Source organism: Gadus chalcogrammus, chromosome 6 (genome assembly GCF_026213295.1).
Source record: "Gadus chalcogrammus isolate NIFS_2021 chromosome 6, NIFS_Gcha_1.0, whole genome shotgun sequence".
Taxonomy (NCBI): Eukaryota; Metazoa; Chordata; class Actinopteri; order Gadiformes; family Gadidae; genus Gadus; species Gadus chalcogrammus.
In genome coordinates, this window is record NC_079417.1 from 14,417,280 (window position 1) to 14,436,627 (window position 19,348).

At 46.2% G+C, this 19,348-nt stretch overlaps 1 protein-coding gene across 3 annotated transcripts in view; it reads right to left on the reverse strand.

Annotated features, from left to right (window-relative positions):
- dock8 (dedicator of cytokinesis 8) overlaps positions 1-19,348 on the reverse strand; it is a 49,254-nt gene that overhangs the window by 8,867 nt on the left and 21,039 nt on the right. For 2 of the 3 annotated variants that reach the window (XM_056592828.1, XM_056592830.1), the window contains 29 exons: positions 19,322-19,348; positions 18,850-19,012; positions 17,633-17,750; positions 17,455-17,525; positions 17,040-17,181; positions 16,539-16,640; positions 15,957-16,052; positions 15,478-15,712; positions 14,625-14,789; positions 14,285-14,463; positions 13,345-13,440; positions 12,591-12,686; positions 12,331-12,480; positions 11,919-12,032; positions 11,403-11,558; positions 10,902-11,041; positions 10,487-10,650; positions 10,129-10,280; positions 8,817-8,999; positions 8,462-8,588; positions 7,928-8,015; positions 7,616-7,712; positions 7,046-7,180; positions 6,520-6,672; positions 3,464-3,622; positions 2,955-3,055; positions 1,670-1,862; positions 806-949; positions 113-244 (listed from right to left, as the gene is read on the reverse strand). The exon at positions 19,322-19,348 is cut by the window's right edge and continues 67 nt beyond it. In XM_056592828.1, the coding sequence (XP_056448803.1) occupies positions 113-244; positions 806-949; positions 1,670-1,862; positions 2,955-3,055; positions 3,464-3,622; positions 6,520-6,672; positions 7,046-7,180; positions 7,616-7,712; positions 7,928-8,015; positions 8,462-8,588; positions 8,817-8,999; positions 10,129-10,280; positions 10,487-10,650; positions 10,902-11,041; positions 11,403-11,558; positions 11,919-12,032; positions 12,331-12,480; positions 12,591-12,686; positions 13,345-13,440; positions 14,285-14,463; positions 14,625-14,789; positions 15,478-15,712; positions 15,957-16,052; positions 16,539-16,640; positions 17,040-17,181; positions 17,455-17,525; positions 17,633-17,750; positions 18,850-19,012; positions 19,322-19,348 (3,878 nt within the window). The remainder of the gene's footprint in view (positions 1-112; positions 245-805; positions 950-1,669; positions 1,863-2,954; positions 3,056-3,463; positions 3,623-6,519; positions 6,673-7,045; positions 7,181-7,615; positions 7,713-7,927; positions 8,016-8,461; positions 8,589-8,816; positions 9,000-10,128; positions 10,281-10,486; positions 10,651-10,901; positions 11,042-11,402; positions 11,559-11,918; positions 12,033-12,330; positions 12,481-12,590; positions 12,687-13,344; positions 13,441-14,284; positions 14,464-14,624; positions 14,790-15,477; positions 15,713-15,956; positions 16,053-16,538; positions 16,641-17,039; positions 17,182-17,454; positions 17,526-17,632; positions 17,751-18,849; positions 19,013-19,321) is intronic. The other variant, XM_056592829.1, reaches the window with a different exon arrangement.

The window sequence follows — 19,348 nt, forward strand, 5'->3', positions numbered from 1 at the left end:
CCACCTGTTAGTCTGGTGTGTAGGCAATATGCCTCTAAGCAGCGACTCACTTTCCCCGTCCCTCTTCATTCTCCTGTCCATAATGATATTGATCCTGCATCTGAACGGTTACCTTCTCAATAATCTTGTCGAAGGCCCGCTTCAGCTTATCGTGAGTGGAGGCCAGCTTTCGGAAGTCTCTATGCGCCTCCAGAATGGGAAGGATAATCTTGTACACCTCGTTCACCGTCTCGAACAGACTCCCCTAAACAGACAACAGAGAACGATAAACGTTCAACAACAGAGAACGATGTACGCTTGATGACCAGATCATGTCATCAAGCGTACAATGCACACGTGGTTCAGGGCAATCTATAACCGCAAACAGCAAAAAAGATACCATCTAATTAGATCTACATTTAGCATAAATGTAGATCGGTAATTGTACAACAACTTGCAGGCTGAGAACAATCAACACTTGAGCTAATGCATCCCATTCAAGCCCCTTAAAACAAAAACGCAAACAATTGGACAAAGTAGCACTAAGAAACACAAAAAAGAGGTGAGCAGTTTCTCTTTATATTTAATATAAATATGAATTTTAATGGGATCGTCAAGTGAATAATAGATCTTATTGTGTGTGTGTGTGTGTGTGTCTGTGTCTGTGTCTGTGTCTGTGTCTGTGCGTGTGTGTGTGTGTGTGTGTGTCTGTGTGTGTGTCTGTGTGTGTGTGTGTGGTGTGTCTGTGTCTGTGTCTGTGTGTGAGTGTGAGTGTGAGTGTGAGTGTGAGTGTGTGTGTGTGTGTGTGTGTGTGTCCCTCTCTTACGTTGATGAACAGCTCGGCGGCCTGCTCCAGGAGCCCCACCAGGCCGTTCTCGGTGAAGTAGCGGCCGGAGCACACGCCGTCCTCATCCGGAGACAGGATGTCATCAGACACAGCGGACTCCTCCAACACGTTGGGGGAGATGTTCTGCAGAGACAAAAGGGGCCTGCATAAATCGATCCGCCGGTCCCGGCCATCTCCCCCCCTTAATTAATCACATGATCAATGGACAGGAAGGTGACCAGCATGTAACAGGGAGATGTCCGACAGTGGGGAAGCGAAAGCTAATCAAATGATCGCCTGATCAATGGAAAAACTGGTGGGTTCGAATGTCCCGTCCCAAAACACAGGGGAGGTCTCTGTGCGTGTGCGCTTGTGTGTGTTCACGTTGATGGTCAGTGTCTCCTGTTGACCACTGTGCAGTTGTGTTGTGGTGTACTCGATGGGACATGATGTTGACTCGGTTGTTGCTCACACACTATTTGAATCGCCTCTCTATCGATTAAGGCCCCCCGATTCATAGTGTAGCACCTTTCACTGCTATAGGGAAAGAACAGCAAAATACTAAAAAACTCCCATCTACAGGGTCTGTAGTATATAGGACGTTGTATATTCACTTTCTTGTATGTACAGTTTGAATTTATGCATGCATGTATGTATGTATGTATGTATGTATGTATGTATGTATGTATGTATGTATGTATGTATGTATGTATGTATGTATGTATGTATGCAAGTACAAAATATTTGACCAGAGAAACTGATGACACCCCAATACGTCAATATTTCTGATTTGATTGATTGATGTGAACGTGATCCCCAGCACGGTGTATGATTGCAGGGAGCTCTGTACAGTACAGTACGTACCTGGAAGGTGACGCTGCCCACAGGCAGGTACTTGTGGTCCTCCAGCATGCTCAGGTACTCGGCCACCAGGGCGGCGGCGTGCACCAGACACATGGCCGACTCCGTGTAGCACTTCCTGTTGCTGTGCTTCTCCGCCATGTTCTGCAGCCAGGTCAGACGCAGGTCGGGCGAGGTCTGGTAGCCTTTGGCTATCCTGAATGGAAACACACACACACACACCTTCAGGTTAGCTTTCTGTAGGGCTAAGAATAGATTGAAACCGTGTGCGCGCATGTGTGTGTGCTTGATTTGGAACTAATTTGTTTATACGAAATGCTTCCAGAAAGGAAATGTTCTCAGTTAGAAAAAAATAAAAATGGGAATTTGTTTTCCCTGTTCAAGCGACGCATGAATAATGAATCAGGACATGCCAAACGTACGCGAAACAAAAAACCAAAACGATGAATGAATCAATTAATCTTCAAGTAAACCAGGTGCACCGCTCGCTATATGAATGAACACAATGAACCTAGGCGCCAGTTTATCTCCCGTGTAATTGTGTGTGTGTGCCTGTGTGTTTCTGTGTGTGTGTGCGTGCGTGCGCATGCACATTTGTGCATGTGTGCATGTGTGTCTGTATTTGAGGAGAATCAAGGCGAGGATTTCAGGAAAAGTACATTTGCCGTTCGCTGTGCCATTTTTTGCATGGCTGTCGGACACATTCTGTACACACGCAGAACGGGCCCTAAACCCAAACAGACTGCATGATGAATGGCACGTGTAGAGGGCATTAGCACAGAAGCGCAGAGTGATCTCTAAACCAACACACAGCACATGTATGCGCCTCTTTGTCTGCCGCGTCCCCACCACGTACACCACTCTCTCTCCGCTTGCATTTGCATATACACCCAGCCCAGATCAGAGGCCCAAACTGCTACCACATGGTAACCATGGCGAGGACGGCAAATAGAGGCAAAACAAGCCCAGACCACAGAGAAATAGGAACCAGCCAGCTCCCAGTGAGCCACGGGATAGGGGGGGGGGGGGGGGGGGGGGGTGGAAAGAGAGAGAGAGAAGAGAGAGAGAGAGAGAGAGAGAGAGAGAGAGAGAGAGAGAGAGAGAGAGAGAGAGAGAGAGAGAGAGAGAGAGAGAGCAAAAAATAGCCTATAATCTAGAGAGGGAGAGAGATGGAAAGGGGGAGAGAGAGAGAGAGCGTGCCAGAGAGTGAGAGAGAGGCAGTCGATAAGACAGACCAAACAAGGACAAAGCCTGTAAGACAATACGGTTGTTTTTGTTCTTCACCCACCTATACATGAGGTCCATGAGCATCTCCGGGTCCTCCTGGAACTCCCGCATCTTCACCGTGTCGGACAGGATGCTGTTGAGGTTCCGCAGTAGCTCATCCACCTGAGGAGAAACACACCACCGCACACCACCACCGCGTGTCATCATGGCCTCCAAGCCAGCTTTGGTCTGAATGATACACCTTTTCCCCTCCTCATTGTTATTCTGCTACCGAGTTGCGTCTGCTGTGTTAGTCATGTGTTCCTTTCTCAAGATTTCTATCTCTCGCCGCTGGGTCTTTGGAGAGATGTACTTTGAGGGGGGGATGTGAATATCAGATTGGTATTTTATTTAATCTAGTAACTAAATTGTGTGTGTGTCTGTGCGTGCGTATATGTGTTTGCGTCCGTCCGTCCGTCCGTCCGTCCGTCCGTCCGTCCGTCCGTCCGTCCGTCTGTCTGACTGTCTGACTGTCTGACTGTCTGACTGTCTGACTGTCTGACTGTCTGTGCGTGCGTGCCCGTGTCTTACCTGGGAGGGCAGCTGCGTGTTCTTCATCTCGCCGTCCTCCTCAGCGTAGGCCAGGATGGTGCGCAGCGAGCGCCGCAGATACTCCTCCTGGAAGTCAGACGACTGACCCACCAGCGAGGCCAGGGACATGGTCACCTGCATCTTCACCCTGGAGAAGTTCTGCACAGCAGGACCGAGGGGGGCAGAGAGGAGGGGACATGTGTTGGAAGCTGGCTTCCCATTCGCTCCAATAGTTCCCCAACCCATGAAGCAGTGATGCTGTGGTACGATTGAGATCATTTTGTTTGCGGACGCTTTAATGTGATTTATGGGGATTTCTATTTTTCTAAACGTCAGGGAGGTTGGATGTTAGGCGCCTGATAGACAACTATAGATAGATGGACTATAGATATTAGATGTCAGGGATTGAACAGAGACCCTTTCGGCTGGGAGTTTTACAAAGGCAGGGTGTAAAAATCTTCAATGCAGTGTGGATACTTACCTCACATGAAGTTAATCTAGTTATAAAAAAATATATATATAATCTATATTAAAAAAAGTATAGCTATACACATTAAGAACAAAAGGAAATGTACAGATACCAAAAAAGCATAATTATCTAAATAATGCATCCTATGTGATTAAAATATCACCTCTATTCACTGCTGTGAATGAATATTTTGAAATGTTTCATACACGCCAGTATACAAAACCTACTGACGCCAGTGTTTGATGACATTGTTGAAAGTATACGTCGTTTCTCTTCGTGTAAAATAAGGGAGGAATGGAAGAAACTCTTGCCAAATCATTTTTCACCACAGATGCTGCTATGGTTTGATCTGGGTTTATATTTAAAACAAGAGATGGATAAATTCCTGCTGGACACAAGGCAACAGATGTGTGACTCTTTGAGTGCAGAGTCTATAAACAAGTATTCATCTGGTTTGTATAAATATATGTATCATGGCTGATGATAAATGTTTTCCTGAGCGAAACGCATACATCAAGCTTTATTTCTTGCGCAATTCTGTATTTTAGCACCATCCATTTTTCCAATGTTCACGAATAGTGGCAATTACGAATGCTTTTGGGAGATATTCTGCAAGTGATATAGCATTGGGTCATTTAGATTGCATGGTGGCGTGCAGATCGCTGTTCTGATTAATTCTGGAGGATGAAACAAGATTGCAGTTGATGGTAGATAAACACACCACTAACTGAAGTGTCGCCTCCACCTGATCCGCATTTAATTGGAAACCTCCGTCTGCGATTTTAATAAGCTTCCTTTAAATCAACATTTCAGCAAGGAGAAATATTAAATTACCAACTTGTCAAAGTGATTCCGAATGGTTATAGGCTGAAGTGCTATGATACAGCAAATCCTGATATATTTTATTTGAATCTTGAAGCAGGATGAAATTAAATTAACTGAAACCCCATTTTGTCTGCAGCAACCTTATTTTCCATCCATTCCCATTCTTCTTCTCTGAAATGTCAACCGTCTCTCAGGTCATCTTTTCACTCTTCCACCCCTCAGACAGATCAAAACCCTTTTACCAAACAACCACCCTCTCCATCCATCGGAGATGGTCCTAGATCTGTGTGTGTGTGTGTTCGTGTGTGTGCACGCCTGTGTGAGTGCATGCATGTGTGTGTGCTTGCGCGTGTGTGCACGTAGGTCAATCCATCTCCAAGATGGCCCGGCAAAGCGGGAAATGATCTCCCATTAGTGAAGACATAATCACCCATGGATCATCTCTACGGCCCCATTCTGTTCAACTACGCATGGAGCTGGAGACCCAGAAGCCAGCCCGCCACACTGTGTGTGTGTGTGTGTGTGTGTGTGTGTGTGTGTGTGTGTGTGTGTGTGTGTGTGTGTGTGTGTGTGTGTGTGTGTGTGTGTGTGTGTGTGTGTGTATATGTGTATGTGTGTGTGTGTGTGTGGTTGTGATCAGCACAAGTTGTTGCTCTAAATATAATCATAAATAATATCAATATAATCATATATATTAGATATTTATAGAAAAGAAACGTATTGCATAATAATACAGACACTAGTAACACATAGTCAAAAGATGCTGAATGTTTATACCATTTTCTTGCTGAATATGAGACTGGTCGTTTTTGCAGCCCCAGTAATACTATTTGGTGCTTGCGTATCTTCATGCGTTCATTTTGATAGGATCATTTTAATGGGACACAAAGCCTGGTCTAATTTGTCTTCATGAACAAGGGAGACGAAGAGCAGATGGGGAAATGGCAGAGGAGAGAGGCAGTATGGATGACTCACAATGACTGTTGTGATCTTGCCCGTTTACGATAGTATAAATAAACACAAAACACGCACAGAGGGAAAAGCCACTCATCCTTAAAAGACCATGTGCCCGTGTGTGTGTGTGAGGCTCTGTTGTGTATTTAGGCTTGTGCTCGACTCCGGGACTACACACCGTCAACGACGGAAACCTTGGCTGCAGCCGGAGTAACAGAATTACCAAATAAATTCTCCCCTCCTCCTTAAGTTCATACCCTTTTCTTTCCCCCTTCCCCCTCACACACACGCACACACACGCACAGCTCGGCTGTCATTAGTCAGAAGGTGGAGGGAACACAGCGGGCAGACGGTGACGGATAGGTCGGCTCTGCTCAGAAACACATCCCTCAGCAGAAAACTGTCTTCCACCAAAACCCCAAAATAGACACAGGGAAGACATTAAAGCTGAGCAGACGAGGGAAGAAGAGAAGATAATAATATGGGTATGAGTGGAATGAGTACGAGAATCATGATGAACTTCCCTTCTGCTCGTGTGTGTGTGTGTGTTTATGTATGTGTGTATTTATGTGTGGTGTGTCAAAAGCCCTGTCCTCTAATTTACGGTGAATGGGACAGACTTTTACAGATACAGTCTGTCACAGTTATGACTGCCTGCATGCTTTCCTATGCAGCTCTTGATACTTGAGATTTCACTGTACACCAAAAAAGAAAAATCACTCTCCACCACAAGATTCTGTTGAATTATGCACATGTGTAGCGCGAGGGCATGTGCGTGCGTGCGTGTGTGCATGGGTGGTGGGCTCACGCTGGCGTTGCTGTAGCTGTATCTCATGATGAGGTAGAGGGTGGCACAGGCCTGGCTCCTGTTCTCATCCACTGGACTGCTGCAGTACTGGAGCACCTTCTGACACAGGTCTGCACACTGCTCAGCCTCCTCCTCAAACAGCAGGTCTCCAAACTACACACACACACACACACACACGCACGCACACACACACACACACACACACAAACAACCGCACAAACACACAGACACAGACGCGGACACACAATGGAAAGGGTGAGGGGGAGCGAGAGAGTAAGTAAAGAAATAAAGCAGTTCTAAGTGTTTAAATTGATGATACTGTACATCATATAATAAAGCATCCAAGCTTGAACGCAAAGTAATGAGCCGACATTAATCCCAGCTAGTACCGCCTGCGAAGCATCCCCACGCTTAATAAGCGGACACTTAATTAGACCAACGTCTCTCTCTGTCCCTCCCTCTCTCTCTCCCTCCCTCCCTCCCCCTCTCCCCCCCTCTCTCCCCCCACAAACACCGACGTCAGTACCTTGATTAGGAGAGCTCGCAGCGTGCTGAAGGCGTGTGAGAGGAAGCTGGAGCTCTGGTTGCAGGTGAGGCAGTGGAGCAGCACTTTGAGGACCCCACCCGTCACGTTGTCCTTACAGTCTGCCAGCGGCATCGCCTGATTCAGAGACACAGCTGATCAGGTGGTCCGTACACACACATAGACAGCACCTAGTGTGCAAACTCTCCAACCAGCCGACGATATGCATGGTGATGAATGACGTGAGTTACTCCGGTCGATGGACGGTAAGGTTTTGTACGGCGCTCCAACATGTATGATACAACTGGAAGGGACTAAAGATCAAGAGTCTATTATTAGACTCATGTGTAATAGTCAAAGCTCTTATCCAACGTCATGTTAAAAAGAATGACAGGTTTCTAGGCCTACACGTGTTTGTATTGTATAATTAGCTAGCATAGCCAATGTTTACTATAATTGTTATTTAAATGATGCAAAGGTGCTTGGTATTTGTCATTAAAAAACGAAACAGAGCTCTAAGGCAAAACGTATATATTTTGAACCTTTGTATTGCAGGTGATAGGGTTATCTCACCTGTACGATGGTCTCCAGCAGATCCAACACGATGAGGTTAGCCTCGGTGGCCAGGTTTCCACTGATGACAGCCTCTTGGTCCAACTCGGCTTTTGTTCTGATGACATTGTTACACAGTGGGGGAGAGCGGGGAGGGCAGTTGGACACAGAACAGAGGAAAGAAAGGGAGGAAAACAATGAGACAATGAGGCAAATTTGATTAGAAGACATGCAGAGCGCAACGATTAAGAAATACAACAAAAAACAAACTATTACATCATTGAGGTTGAATTAAAAGCCACCTTTCTACTCTGTGGAGAACAGAATACCTACTTGTCCTGCCTGTCATTGGTCTGTCTCCACTGAGTGAGGTCTTTCCTCCAGCGTAGGTTTTCCCTCTGACCCAATGTCCGTTCCATTCCTTCCAAAGAGGTCAAACGATCAGTGATTAGCATTAGCTACTAAGATAGCACAATTTAGCGAATCACACATATCTTCTTATTCGAAATGGTTCTGTTTCTAATAGCTGAGGTTTGCGTAAAGAAAATAAAATGAAATGTAATAATAAGAAAAAAACATTCAATGTGCCGAAAGATGACACACTCAATTTAACAAACTAAACATTCATCCTAATTAACCATGCTTCTGTCCTAAATAGCCGCCGCTACATTGGACTACTGCCACTCGTCTAAGACTATTTGAGGAGGCTCGCGTATATCCCACGCTCACTTGTACGACACAACCTCTTCATATCATAAAGATCGCCTGACGTGATTTAAACCGACAATAAATACCTACTCCGGCAAAGGGACCCGCCCGTGCCCACGGAGGCCGATCAACTCAGATGTGTCATTTGGCCTTAAGTACCTCCGACTCTTCTGATCATCTCTCCCCGCGCGCCCATGCCTCTCAGCAGGGCCTCCTCCAGCTGCAGCTTGGCCTGCTGGGACTTCTGCAGCGCCTGGTTGCTCACCTTGTCACTGCTCTGCTTACCCTACACACACACACACACACACACACACACACACACACACACACACACACACACACACACACACACACACACACACACACACACACACACACACACACACACACACACACACACACACACACACTTTATGAAGAGAGGCTAGGCTAATGCGGTCATTAAAATACATCAGACGGACCAAAAGCCAGGGAAGCAAAGGGAAACAGGTGGAAGCATGGAGAGCAGACTGACCCGGTATTCAAAGCAGGAGACACAGATGGTGAGGAGCTCCAGCAGGCGGTTGAGCTGGGAGGAGGGCATGTCCACCGTCCAACGCTGGATCAGGCCTCTCTCCGCGTTCTTCATCACCCACAGGAAACACACCAGCAGGTGGCGGCTCGTGTCCGCCGCCAGCGTGGCCACTGACTTACTTTGCTGAGGACACACAGGGGCGAGAGACGGAGCACTAGTTAGCGCTAACCAGAGGGCAAACACACACACACACACACACAGACAAACATCCACACATTCACACAAATCTAAAAGTGTACGTCTGTTCATGTGTCTTTGTGTCAACCGAAACACACACAGACGAAACACACACAGCTAAACAATCGTGAAAAAAGCACTAAGAATAAGATAACTCTTCCTCTTTAAGATGAAGAATCTTTAGAGGAGAACTACTGCTGATAAATAGGAGGCATTAACCTGGAGGGGAGCATTGTCTCCTGAGCTTCTCACCTGGCCCTGCCAGTTCCTCTCACCGCAACAACGCAGAGCGCACCAGGTGAACACAATGGCCGACGCTATGCCGTTTCATTGGACAACACAGACTGATGATGAATCCTCCCCATGTTGCGAATAATGAACAATTGCAAAATAAAAGACTCAAATTAAGTTTGCTCTGGAGAGAAATGATGGGAGCTGAGAGAAACAATAAACACACAGGAAGTCTGACAGCTCTGATCTTAGAAAGGTCAACGCCTCTCTCGGCTCTTCTCCCTCCCCCCACAACAACAACACCGCCGACAACAACAACAACCGCGTTATTCCGTCGACCAACGTGTAGAAAACCCATCGACCTAATGAAGAGTGGCCTAGAGGTCGGGGGAGCTGGATACGGGCGTAGAGGTTTTTTAGTGCTGTTGCTTCAGCTACATGTGATTTATGTGTTTGTCAGGGAAGAAGGCCCCTTTCACTTATGAAGGCAACGCATGCCCATAAACTAGCACTATATGTGCGTGTGCGTGTGTGTCTCTGTGTGTTTCCACGATGGATGAAGTATGTGGATGGCTCTTGACAGGTAATCAATCCATTTCATTGCAACTCACCTGTTAGAGGGCCCACCGCACAGACAGAGACCCCCGCACACACACACGCAGCCAGCTCTACCAAAAAAGCATGCGCACACCCACCCACACACAAAAACACACACATAGTATACACGGATGAAAATTTGTTTGCCCCTTTACCACAATACAGAAAACTAATCCCCAGCAAAACTTGTTGTTGTTGTTGTTGTTGTAGTAATCATAACCGTGAGAAATTATAGTTAGTGACTTACGACGGATGCCATGGAAACCAGAGCACTTCTCCCCAGGGTGTTGAAAGGGTTCCCAGCGATTGCCATGGCGACAGACTGATTGATAGGAGGGACATTTTCCAGGTCGTCGTCAGGTCCGCCAGTCTTGTTTTTCCCGCTGCGCGCTTCGGAGACTAGAACAACACAGATGTCAACCCAACATACGTTATCACCTACCAATTAGGTGTCACATTTATATATTAATATTTTCCTACATAAACCAAATCACTGCCGGTGAACGCAGTCGCTGCATGTGGCTTTAATTCTGTGGGAATGTTACACAGTCCTATTTGTTTCTCTTCGGGGTATATAGTTTGCATGTAGGGCATTTCGGGCGTACCTGTGAAGTCCAGGTAATTGATGGAGTCGATGATGATGCCCACTAGGGGGAGGTAGAGCGCAGCGACCTTTGCTCCGACCTCAGGTTTCACACAGCGTTGGTCTAGGTCGTGGGCACACAGCAGGCTGTAGATGGCATTGATTGCCTTCCTCTGTACCTTTCCCCTGCAAAACAAGACAGCACATGTTGACTAGGGGAGTATCGATCAAATGAGAGTGTGTGGGTATCGAGGCATTTATGTGTGCCTGCATGCTGATTTATGCATGAGTGTTTAATTGTGTTTGTTTCTGGCCCTGCATGCGTACATGAGTGAGTGAGTGAGTGAGTGAGTGAGTGAGTGAGTGAGTGAGTGAGTGAGTGAGTGAGTGAGTGAGTGAGTGAGTGAGTGAGTGAGTGAGTGAGTGAGTGAGTGTACCCCTCTGACTCCATGTCCAGTGCAGCGCTGAGCTCTGTCAACAGCAGACCAGTGAGATAGTGCTGCTGCTTGAACTCCTGAGTCAGTTCAAAAAGTCCCAGAATCCTCTGCTGCTCCTGGTAGCTGTATGAGCTGGAGGTCTGACACGCGAGCGACAGCAGCAACGACGAAATATACAGAAAGAAAGAGATGGAGAGGGCCAAAGAAAGTTAGGGATGGAGTTTGAAGGACAGGAACTTTTAATGGCTGCTACTGTTGCCTGTATGATGGGCTGAATGTTTATCAGCGTACACAAATCTAATGGAGTATGCTTTATGTGACTGTATGAGATGTACAACTAGACAATCCACGAAAAAATCTGTTTTGTTTTCCCTCCAGATTCTGAATAACAAAATGAGACAACAAATTATAATAATTCTGTACATCTCTCACTGAGACCTCTTTGATTCAGATATATCGTCATTGACAATAAAAGCCCTTTTGAGTGGCGGCAGGACTCACCTGTGAGGAGATGGAAGGGCAGGGGGAGGCGGGAGCGGAGGCTGGGCTACTGAAGAAGAGGCTGAGGCTGAGGTAGTGCTCATGACTGCACAGGATGCGAAGGAACTCCAAGCGCATGCTGATCAACGTGGGCATTAGAATACCCTTGGATGACATCTACGCAGGGGAGCAGAGGGAATCCGTTCATTCTGATCTATGATCTCACTGTTTGAGGTGTTTTGTAAGACCATTAAACTGACCTATTCGGTCAGTTTGATTGTAAGTGACATAAAGGTGAATTTTTGGAGCTATATGGCATTAATGAGCTGCTAGAGGTTAGGCTTCTTGCTAAGGGATGAGAATCTTAACTTCTTGATCTTGTGTCTGAAACGGTTTTGGTTATCATTGAAATGGGTGATGTGAGTGTGTGTAGTGTGTGTGTGTGTGTGTGTGTGTGTGTGAGAGAGAGAGAGTGTGAGTGTGAGTGTGAGTGAGAGAGAGAGAGAGAGAGAGAGAGAGTGTGTGTGTGTGACTTACCTGGTTACAGTAGTTCTTCACCAGATGGAATACGAAGCCTCTGTCCATTAGAGACAGCAGGTCATACAGGAAGAAGGCCAGGCTGATATTTACTTTCTCTGCCTGCTCCTGCTCCTGAAACAACAACAACAAAAATCAATAGATTTGATCAATAGGTAACGATCACAAATACCCGTTAGCCGGGGAAACATGATTGGTATTAAGTTGACCTTAAGTTGAGCAGAAAATAAACATATCAGGGCTTCGGGGGTCGGTAGAATTGTTCAATTGCCCTAACATTTTCACTGGTTGAGGCCAGCCATGGTGAACATACAATGATGATTATATTGCTCTATAGAATCACTTTAAAGAAGGTACATCTGTTGGTCCACAAATGTCTTTGGTTTTGTTGTGCTTGTTTGTTTGTCCTCACCTTTTGTTGCTTGACTAGGATGGTGGCGATCTCAGCGGTCACCACGGACACGATGGTCGTGATATCATCTTTGAACCGATCAGAGAACCGACTCTGTCGTGGCATTCTGCCTTTCTCTAGATTTGAGACGTGTTGTGCCATACTCTTCACCTGTGCTCCGAAAAAAAAAAAAGACTTAGAAGGTCACCGTACCGTACACACAGTCAATACAGAACAATAGAGAACCACTTTGTGTGTGTGTGTGGGTGTGACGGACTGACCAGCAGCTCGAAGAAGAACCAGGCGTATTTGTAGGCGTTCTCCCGGCACACGCCGGTGCTCACGACCATCTGCAGGGCCAGCTCCTCGTGGAACTGCTACAAAAACAACACCGACACGCACGGTACGTCATTAGACCTCCTCAGCGCAAACAGTCACAAGAATTGCAATGGGCCATCCTTCTCTGTTATGCGGAAATTTTACGGATTGTGTTTTGTTTGTTTCTGGTCTTTAATACATTAACCATGGTCTCATAGAAGCAATACACTGTTGTTCACCTGTGTATATCACCTCCTGTTTGAACTTGCTGATGGTTCAAATTCCTCAAGAATCCTAAAACACAACCGTCCAGTAAGGTGGGGTTGTCTAGCATCATGCCTCCCCCTTGTGGTGACATGTGGTATGGGTGCTCTAATAATAAAGCTCTCTATATTCTGATTTTTTTTTGCTCCCCGTAATTGAACGGCTACATTGTCCGGAGGTCTGTGAGAAGCCATGGCTGATGAGGAGGAAGCAGTAACCATGGCAATAAGCTGTAACCATGGCGAGCCAGACACAATACCCGGACAGGCCATTGTGGCGACAGCACTTGTACAACTCTCAGACATTAGAAAGATAAGTGAGTGCCGCGGCCCCTTGCTGTTCTGCTAAACTCTTAATGGCTCTGCATTTATCTTAACCCTTATCACCAACCCCCTCCCTTTGAATGATGAATGGTCCCCCAGCATGGTGGCATTGGGGGGGGGGCTGTGTTACCTTTCTGCTGGAGGGCCTGGTGCCCCCTGTGGCGCTCTGGGAGTGAGTGTTAGCGTCCACGTAGGTGGACATGCGGCTCCCTGGGTTGTTCTGGCCCTGGGGGTAACAAAGGCAAAATGGGAAACACACACACACTCGCAAACACACAAATACACCGGTGACCATAATGGGTGTGGACAACTTTGTGTCTTTCACAACATATATATCAGTGACCATGATGGGTGTGTGTGTGTGTGTGTGTGTGTGTGTGTGTGTGTGTGTGTGTGTGTGTGTGTGTGTGTGTGTGTGTGTGTGTGGTGTGTGTGTGTGTGTGTGTGTGTGTGTGTGCTGCACACACACGTTCCATCTGGGTGGTTGTGATGGGTGGGGATGTCTCTGTCAGAGTGGGTGTCTAGTGGGGTGTTTCAGAACCTAATGTGCTGTAGTGGACATTAAGTGGCTCTGTGGAGTGTGTAAGCGACGAGGCATTGTTACACACAGAAACCGTGTGTGTGTGTGTGCGCACGCGCGCGTGCGTGTGTTGAAACCATTTTGAAAATCACATCCACTTACCAAATCCCTTCTTTTTTTTAACCATGCCTTAATTGCAAACCATAACATTTAAAACTAAGCATATGATTGATAATGCTATGATCCAATCAACCCGAGCAAAAAGAATGGCGTTAGAAAATAATATAAAATTTTCATAATGTTAAAAAGTTTTCAAAAAGGCCCCGTACATGTGAACTGACTAATGATTCGTAGCCACAGGCAGAGTACTTAGTGTGGGGAGAGGCCTCCTGGCACGGTGATATGACCCACTGATGCTGATGGGCCTCAAACGATACGTGGGGAAGCGAGTTCACACAAATGGACCAAGTTGGTGGCGCAGCAATTTCAAAACCAAAAAATTGCTTCACGAGCCCCAAAGCGTTCGACGTACACACACACACACACCCACCTTAGAGTTGAGGATGTGGTTGACCTCTGCGTCCTCGGGGGAGGGTGGGGCTCCGGGGATGTCCGGGTTGCTGCTGCTGCGGATGCGGGACTGGAGCAGCATGGTGCCGATGGTGCTGGCCGTGGCCCGGCCCATGGTGCTGAAGCGGGCCTCCGAAGAGGGCTGCACAGAACCTGCTGCTGCAGACACACACACACACACACACACACACACACACACACACACACACACACACACCAAATTAGCACCCTCATGTACAATGTTAGCTGTACCAAAGTATTGATTAAGGGACTAAGAGACTATGAGGGTATGACCGGACATTATAGACTTGTTGGGGTACCTGCACCCTGTACGTCCCGGGGGGAACGGGGCAGACAGAAGACCCAGTAGAGGTAGGTGGACAACAGCTCGTTCCTGCCCTGCTGGTCTCTGGCCAGCTCCTGGCTGTTGTGAAGGCTGTTGACGATGGACACCGCAGACTCAAAGGCTATCTGCGCCAGATTAGCTGCGGGAAAAAGACACACACACACACACACACACCACACACACACACACACACACACACACACACACACACAAGTTTACTGTAGACTCTTCTCTGGAGCAGAGCCTTCACAATTCTAAGCTAACACAGCCACTCAGGAGCCCAATTAGCTAGATTGAACAGAACCCAAATGAAAATGTCCAAAAAACTGATCGAACCAATTACGGGACAATGTCACAACCCGAAATGCGGATTTGCCTCAAGTAGTACTAAATAAAACAAATGGCGAGTTTTTTTAATTAGTCAAAGCGCTTGTGCATTTTTAACGTTCAATTATTTTAATCTCAGCCTCCTCCGTTCATTGCACCACGTTACTCGCCCTGAACGTGTGATACAGAGAGTGGGTCAAGACACTGTCTTGAGGAATCTCAAGACAAGATACTCATTGGCTGTCAGCCTTGTCACTCACAGCAATGTAGACACGGGGGAAATCAGGTTTATTCTTATATAAACATCCACAGGTTTATTCAGTCCGCCAGTATCTCCTTAATCTTTCTGTAGACGGCTGATAAATTGCTTTAAACCACATTATAAATCACATGCGTTTCACCAGGAGACTGTACCCTAGTTGAGGGTCCTTGATTGGACTTGCTTGCATGTCAATCAAAATCTCAGCCAGACAACAAACAGCCTCGTGGTTGGCTCTTACCGGTCTGGCCTGCGATGACCATGGGCTGCATGATGAGGGTGAAGAGCTTGTCCAGCAGCAGGTGGAGGTAGAGCACCAGGGGCTCCAAGCGGGACGAGGACAGGGACACGATGCTCAGCTTCAGCTCCTGTTCCAGCTTGTTCTCGGGAATCTTCTCCTCCTTCACGCGCAGCGGGAAGCTGACTCCGCCCTCCAGGGCGCGACACAGCGTGAAGAAGCGCTCCAAGTGGTTGTCCTAGAAACATGGAAACAAATCATGATGTTTAGTAATGAATCTGTCTTTTTCTCAAGTTTGATTGCAACAAGGAAGGAAGCAAGGAAGGAAGGAAGGAAGGAAGGAAGGAAGGAAGGGTGGATTGGGGAGGAAGGAAGGAAGGGAGGAAGTAGAGCTTATCAAAAGTTGTGTGTTAACACAAGCCACCATTTTCTTTAGATGTAAGTTTGGGCTTTGGCTGGAAGGTGCAACTGTCGTGACATACCTGTGGGTGCACGGAAGACACCGCCTGGATCTCCACGTTGAACAGACTTTTGTGACTGTCCATCCACTTGACTGGAGGAATCTGGGGAGGTAATTTCTAAACGATAGAGGATTGTAAAATGGAGGGTTGTTCTCTAAATGGGTGTTCAGTACTGGACATCTACACTGATATCCCGACAGCACTAAACATACTCCTCAACAACATCTATCACTATTAAAGTCACTCAGCATTGAATGTATTGAATACTTTAAAACCTGCACTATGTACATAAATTTTCCCATTAGCAAACTCTATTGGCTTGAGTTATAGCCACAGTTATAGCTATAGAAACTGCTGACTGAGATTTGCCCATGGTGGTGAGGAAAGGCAGAAACGGACCAGAATAAAAACTATCAAGATGAAATATTCCTTGAATGGATTAACTTATTGATAGGTGTGTTTTATTCTTAAGAAACATTCTAATTGAGATTTTTTTGACAAAGAATAGTGACATGGTGCAGTTTTAAGATTTCCCATTGAGTGGTTTACATGGTTTGTTTATCCCAGGTTAGAAAGGCCATCATTAGAAGGCTAGGGACGGACCTCTGGGGAATGCAGGGAGTAGTTGAGGGGCAGGCGCTCCAGGACGATGGGTAGACAGTACTGTCCTGTCTGCAGTCTGTCGTTATTCAGCATGCGCAGCCACTGGGATGGGATGAGATGGACACACACACACACACACACACACACACACACACACACACACACACACACACACACACACACACACACACACACACACACACACACACACACACACACACACACCATTAGTAGGAGATTTTTGCTTGAGGGAAGCAAAATACAAGCCAAAGATACAAGTTTACTCTTTAATCTAATTGAAGGCTAAATGGGCCGACAGTATTCATCATCAACCCTATTTCATTTCAAACCTCACTACACTAATTCAGACCAAATAACCATTGTGAGTGAATTATCAATCACTAACTCACTCGTGGTATACATTTCATATTTTTCCCCACAAATACATGCTCAATAAACGCTCAATCTTCAGAGGCCAGGCTTGCTTCTTGGTTTCCTTACGGAGTATCCTATGAGGGTCTCGCAGCTGGGCTGGTTCTGTTTCTGCTGGCAGCTGATGTGGTAGAAGGTAAACAGCAGGTGGTGCCTCTCAGTCAGCTGGGCGGGCAGGGCGAGCTTCACCTCCTCATAGAAGTCTGGAGACCTGGCACACAACAGCAGGGGGCGTTGGATTCCCGGTTGAAAGGGTTGAATTCTGAGGTCTACATGTAGGCATCTGATTATGCTCAATGATATTTAATATCAATGATAATGCATTCATTCATTTCTGTCATTTTAAGAATACTCAAAAACTAGGAAAACACATAGGATTACCTTAAACTTATACTTTAACATGTTTTTTACCTTTAGACTTTAACAAAATATGTAAAGATATACAATATATAGTTAAAATAGAAAATACATAAAGCAGTTGTACTTGTTATGGTAGGTCACTGTGGTATAGGTCTCTTGTAGGAACTCAGGGCCACTTGATTTCCCAAAAATGACCTGCAAAATTAGAGAAGTTTAATTAATATATTCAAGTACCCTGTTCATTTATTCCAAGGTTAATTGAAAATGTGCTATGTAAAATCCTGTTTGATAAATCCCCTCACCGGCATAGAGGTGCTTGAGTCCTCTCCGCTCATGAACTGGATTTTGATGGTGATGTTGCGTGGTGCTGTTAGTCTGTTGACAATGTTTAGCCTCTGAGGGTAGACAAAAAGAAGGTTCCTGGAGAGAGAAAAAATAAATAGTTAATATTCAAATCATTGCGCTTTCTGCAATGGCACTTTTCGCCACTTGGTGGCGGCAGAGGTGCACCAATGTCAATATAACCACTACAAACGATATGAACGCAAAGATGTGCTTGAAGGGTAAAAATTAGCAAGTGAGTGGAATTGAAAAACTATGTTTGTAAAATTGTGTTGGTATCAATGCAAAGGTGCACTTAACGTACACCTGTGTGAAGCCAAAAATAGCATCTGTGTTGAAAGGGGCAAGAGTGATAAGGGGCGTCAAAATACTTATCGCTGCCTTAGGCCACCTGAACAAATATGTTGTGCAAAGGAGTAAACTCAACTATCCTGTTTATACCTCAAGATTTCTGTCTCTGTCTTAGGACTATCTGCTTCCTGTTCTTTAGGTATTCAACTCCCCTAACAACTCTAAGAGATAAGCATGCCTGTGTATGTTTGGTTCTACAAGATAATACAATAAGATAACCGGTAAACATAAGCAGGCAGAACAGTGCTCCACACTGTACATGCAAAGAAAGTTAAATGACCGACACACAGAAACATGCCAAAGACCTTATCCATTCAAGAAATGCACACCGCCATAACCACCCTCACCACAGTGGTAGCCCATCCATATCCTCCTTCGGTTTGAATGTCAATAAACGAACTCCATTAAGCAGGCACAGAAAATAATGGTTGACCTACTTCTCTCATATTTCCTCCCGTGCTTCTCTGCCTTGCCTGACCACAATCTTAAGCAACAGCCAGGTCATATTGTGTTACATACATTGTGACAGGCTGACGGTCGCATTAGTGCTCGTGTTTACGGTTGCTCATCATTGTTACTCATGTTAACGTTGCCTTAGCTGGGAGGGTAAGCTTTGGGAATATGTGGCAAGTCACTTTGGGCGAAAGACCTCGTCAACCGCCTGCAATGTCAGTTTTGGTTGCCTGTAGGCGCACACGCCAACGCCAGCGCGCGCGCACACACACACACACACACACACACACACACACACACACACACCACACACACACAAAGACACACAAAGACACAGACCGGGGTTAGCCTTTTATTGAACTTATGAGCTCACCTATAAATGCTGTGAGGGACGTAGACCTCACTGGAAGGAAACTCTAGGACCTCCTTGATTGGTCGGATGTTCTTCTCAGCCACCGGCACCAGGGGAATGAGCTCGCTGGACAGACACGCCTGGGGCATGTCATGGAACGGCGAGATGTCCAGCTTAATGATACCTATACACGGACACGCACACAGACACACACACACAGATACACACAGAGACACACGGACAAACACACACACAGGCAAACTCACACACACACACACACACACACACACACACACACACACACACACACACACACACACACACACACACACACACACACACACACACACACACACACACACACACCAGCACATGCAAACACACCTAAGTAAGTCTAAATACTGAAGACATTTGTTCACATCATTCCTGTTGTTATGAAATATAATTTCATTATAATTCTAACTAAAGTCAAGTGAACTACTAAAATGGAGACCTGGTATAGTCCTGACTCTCCTCTGGG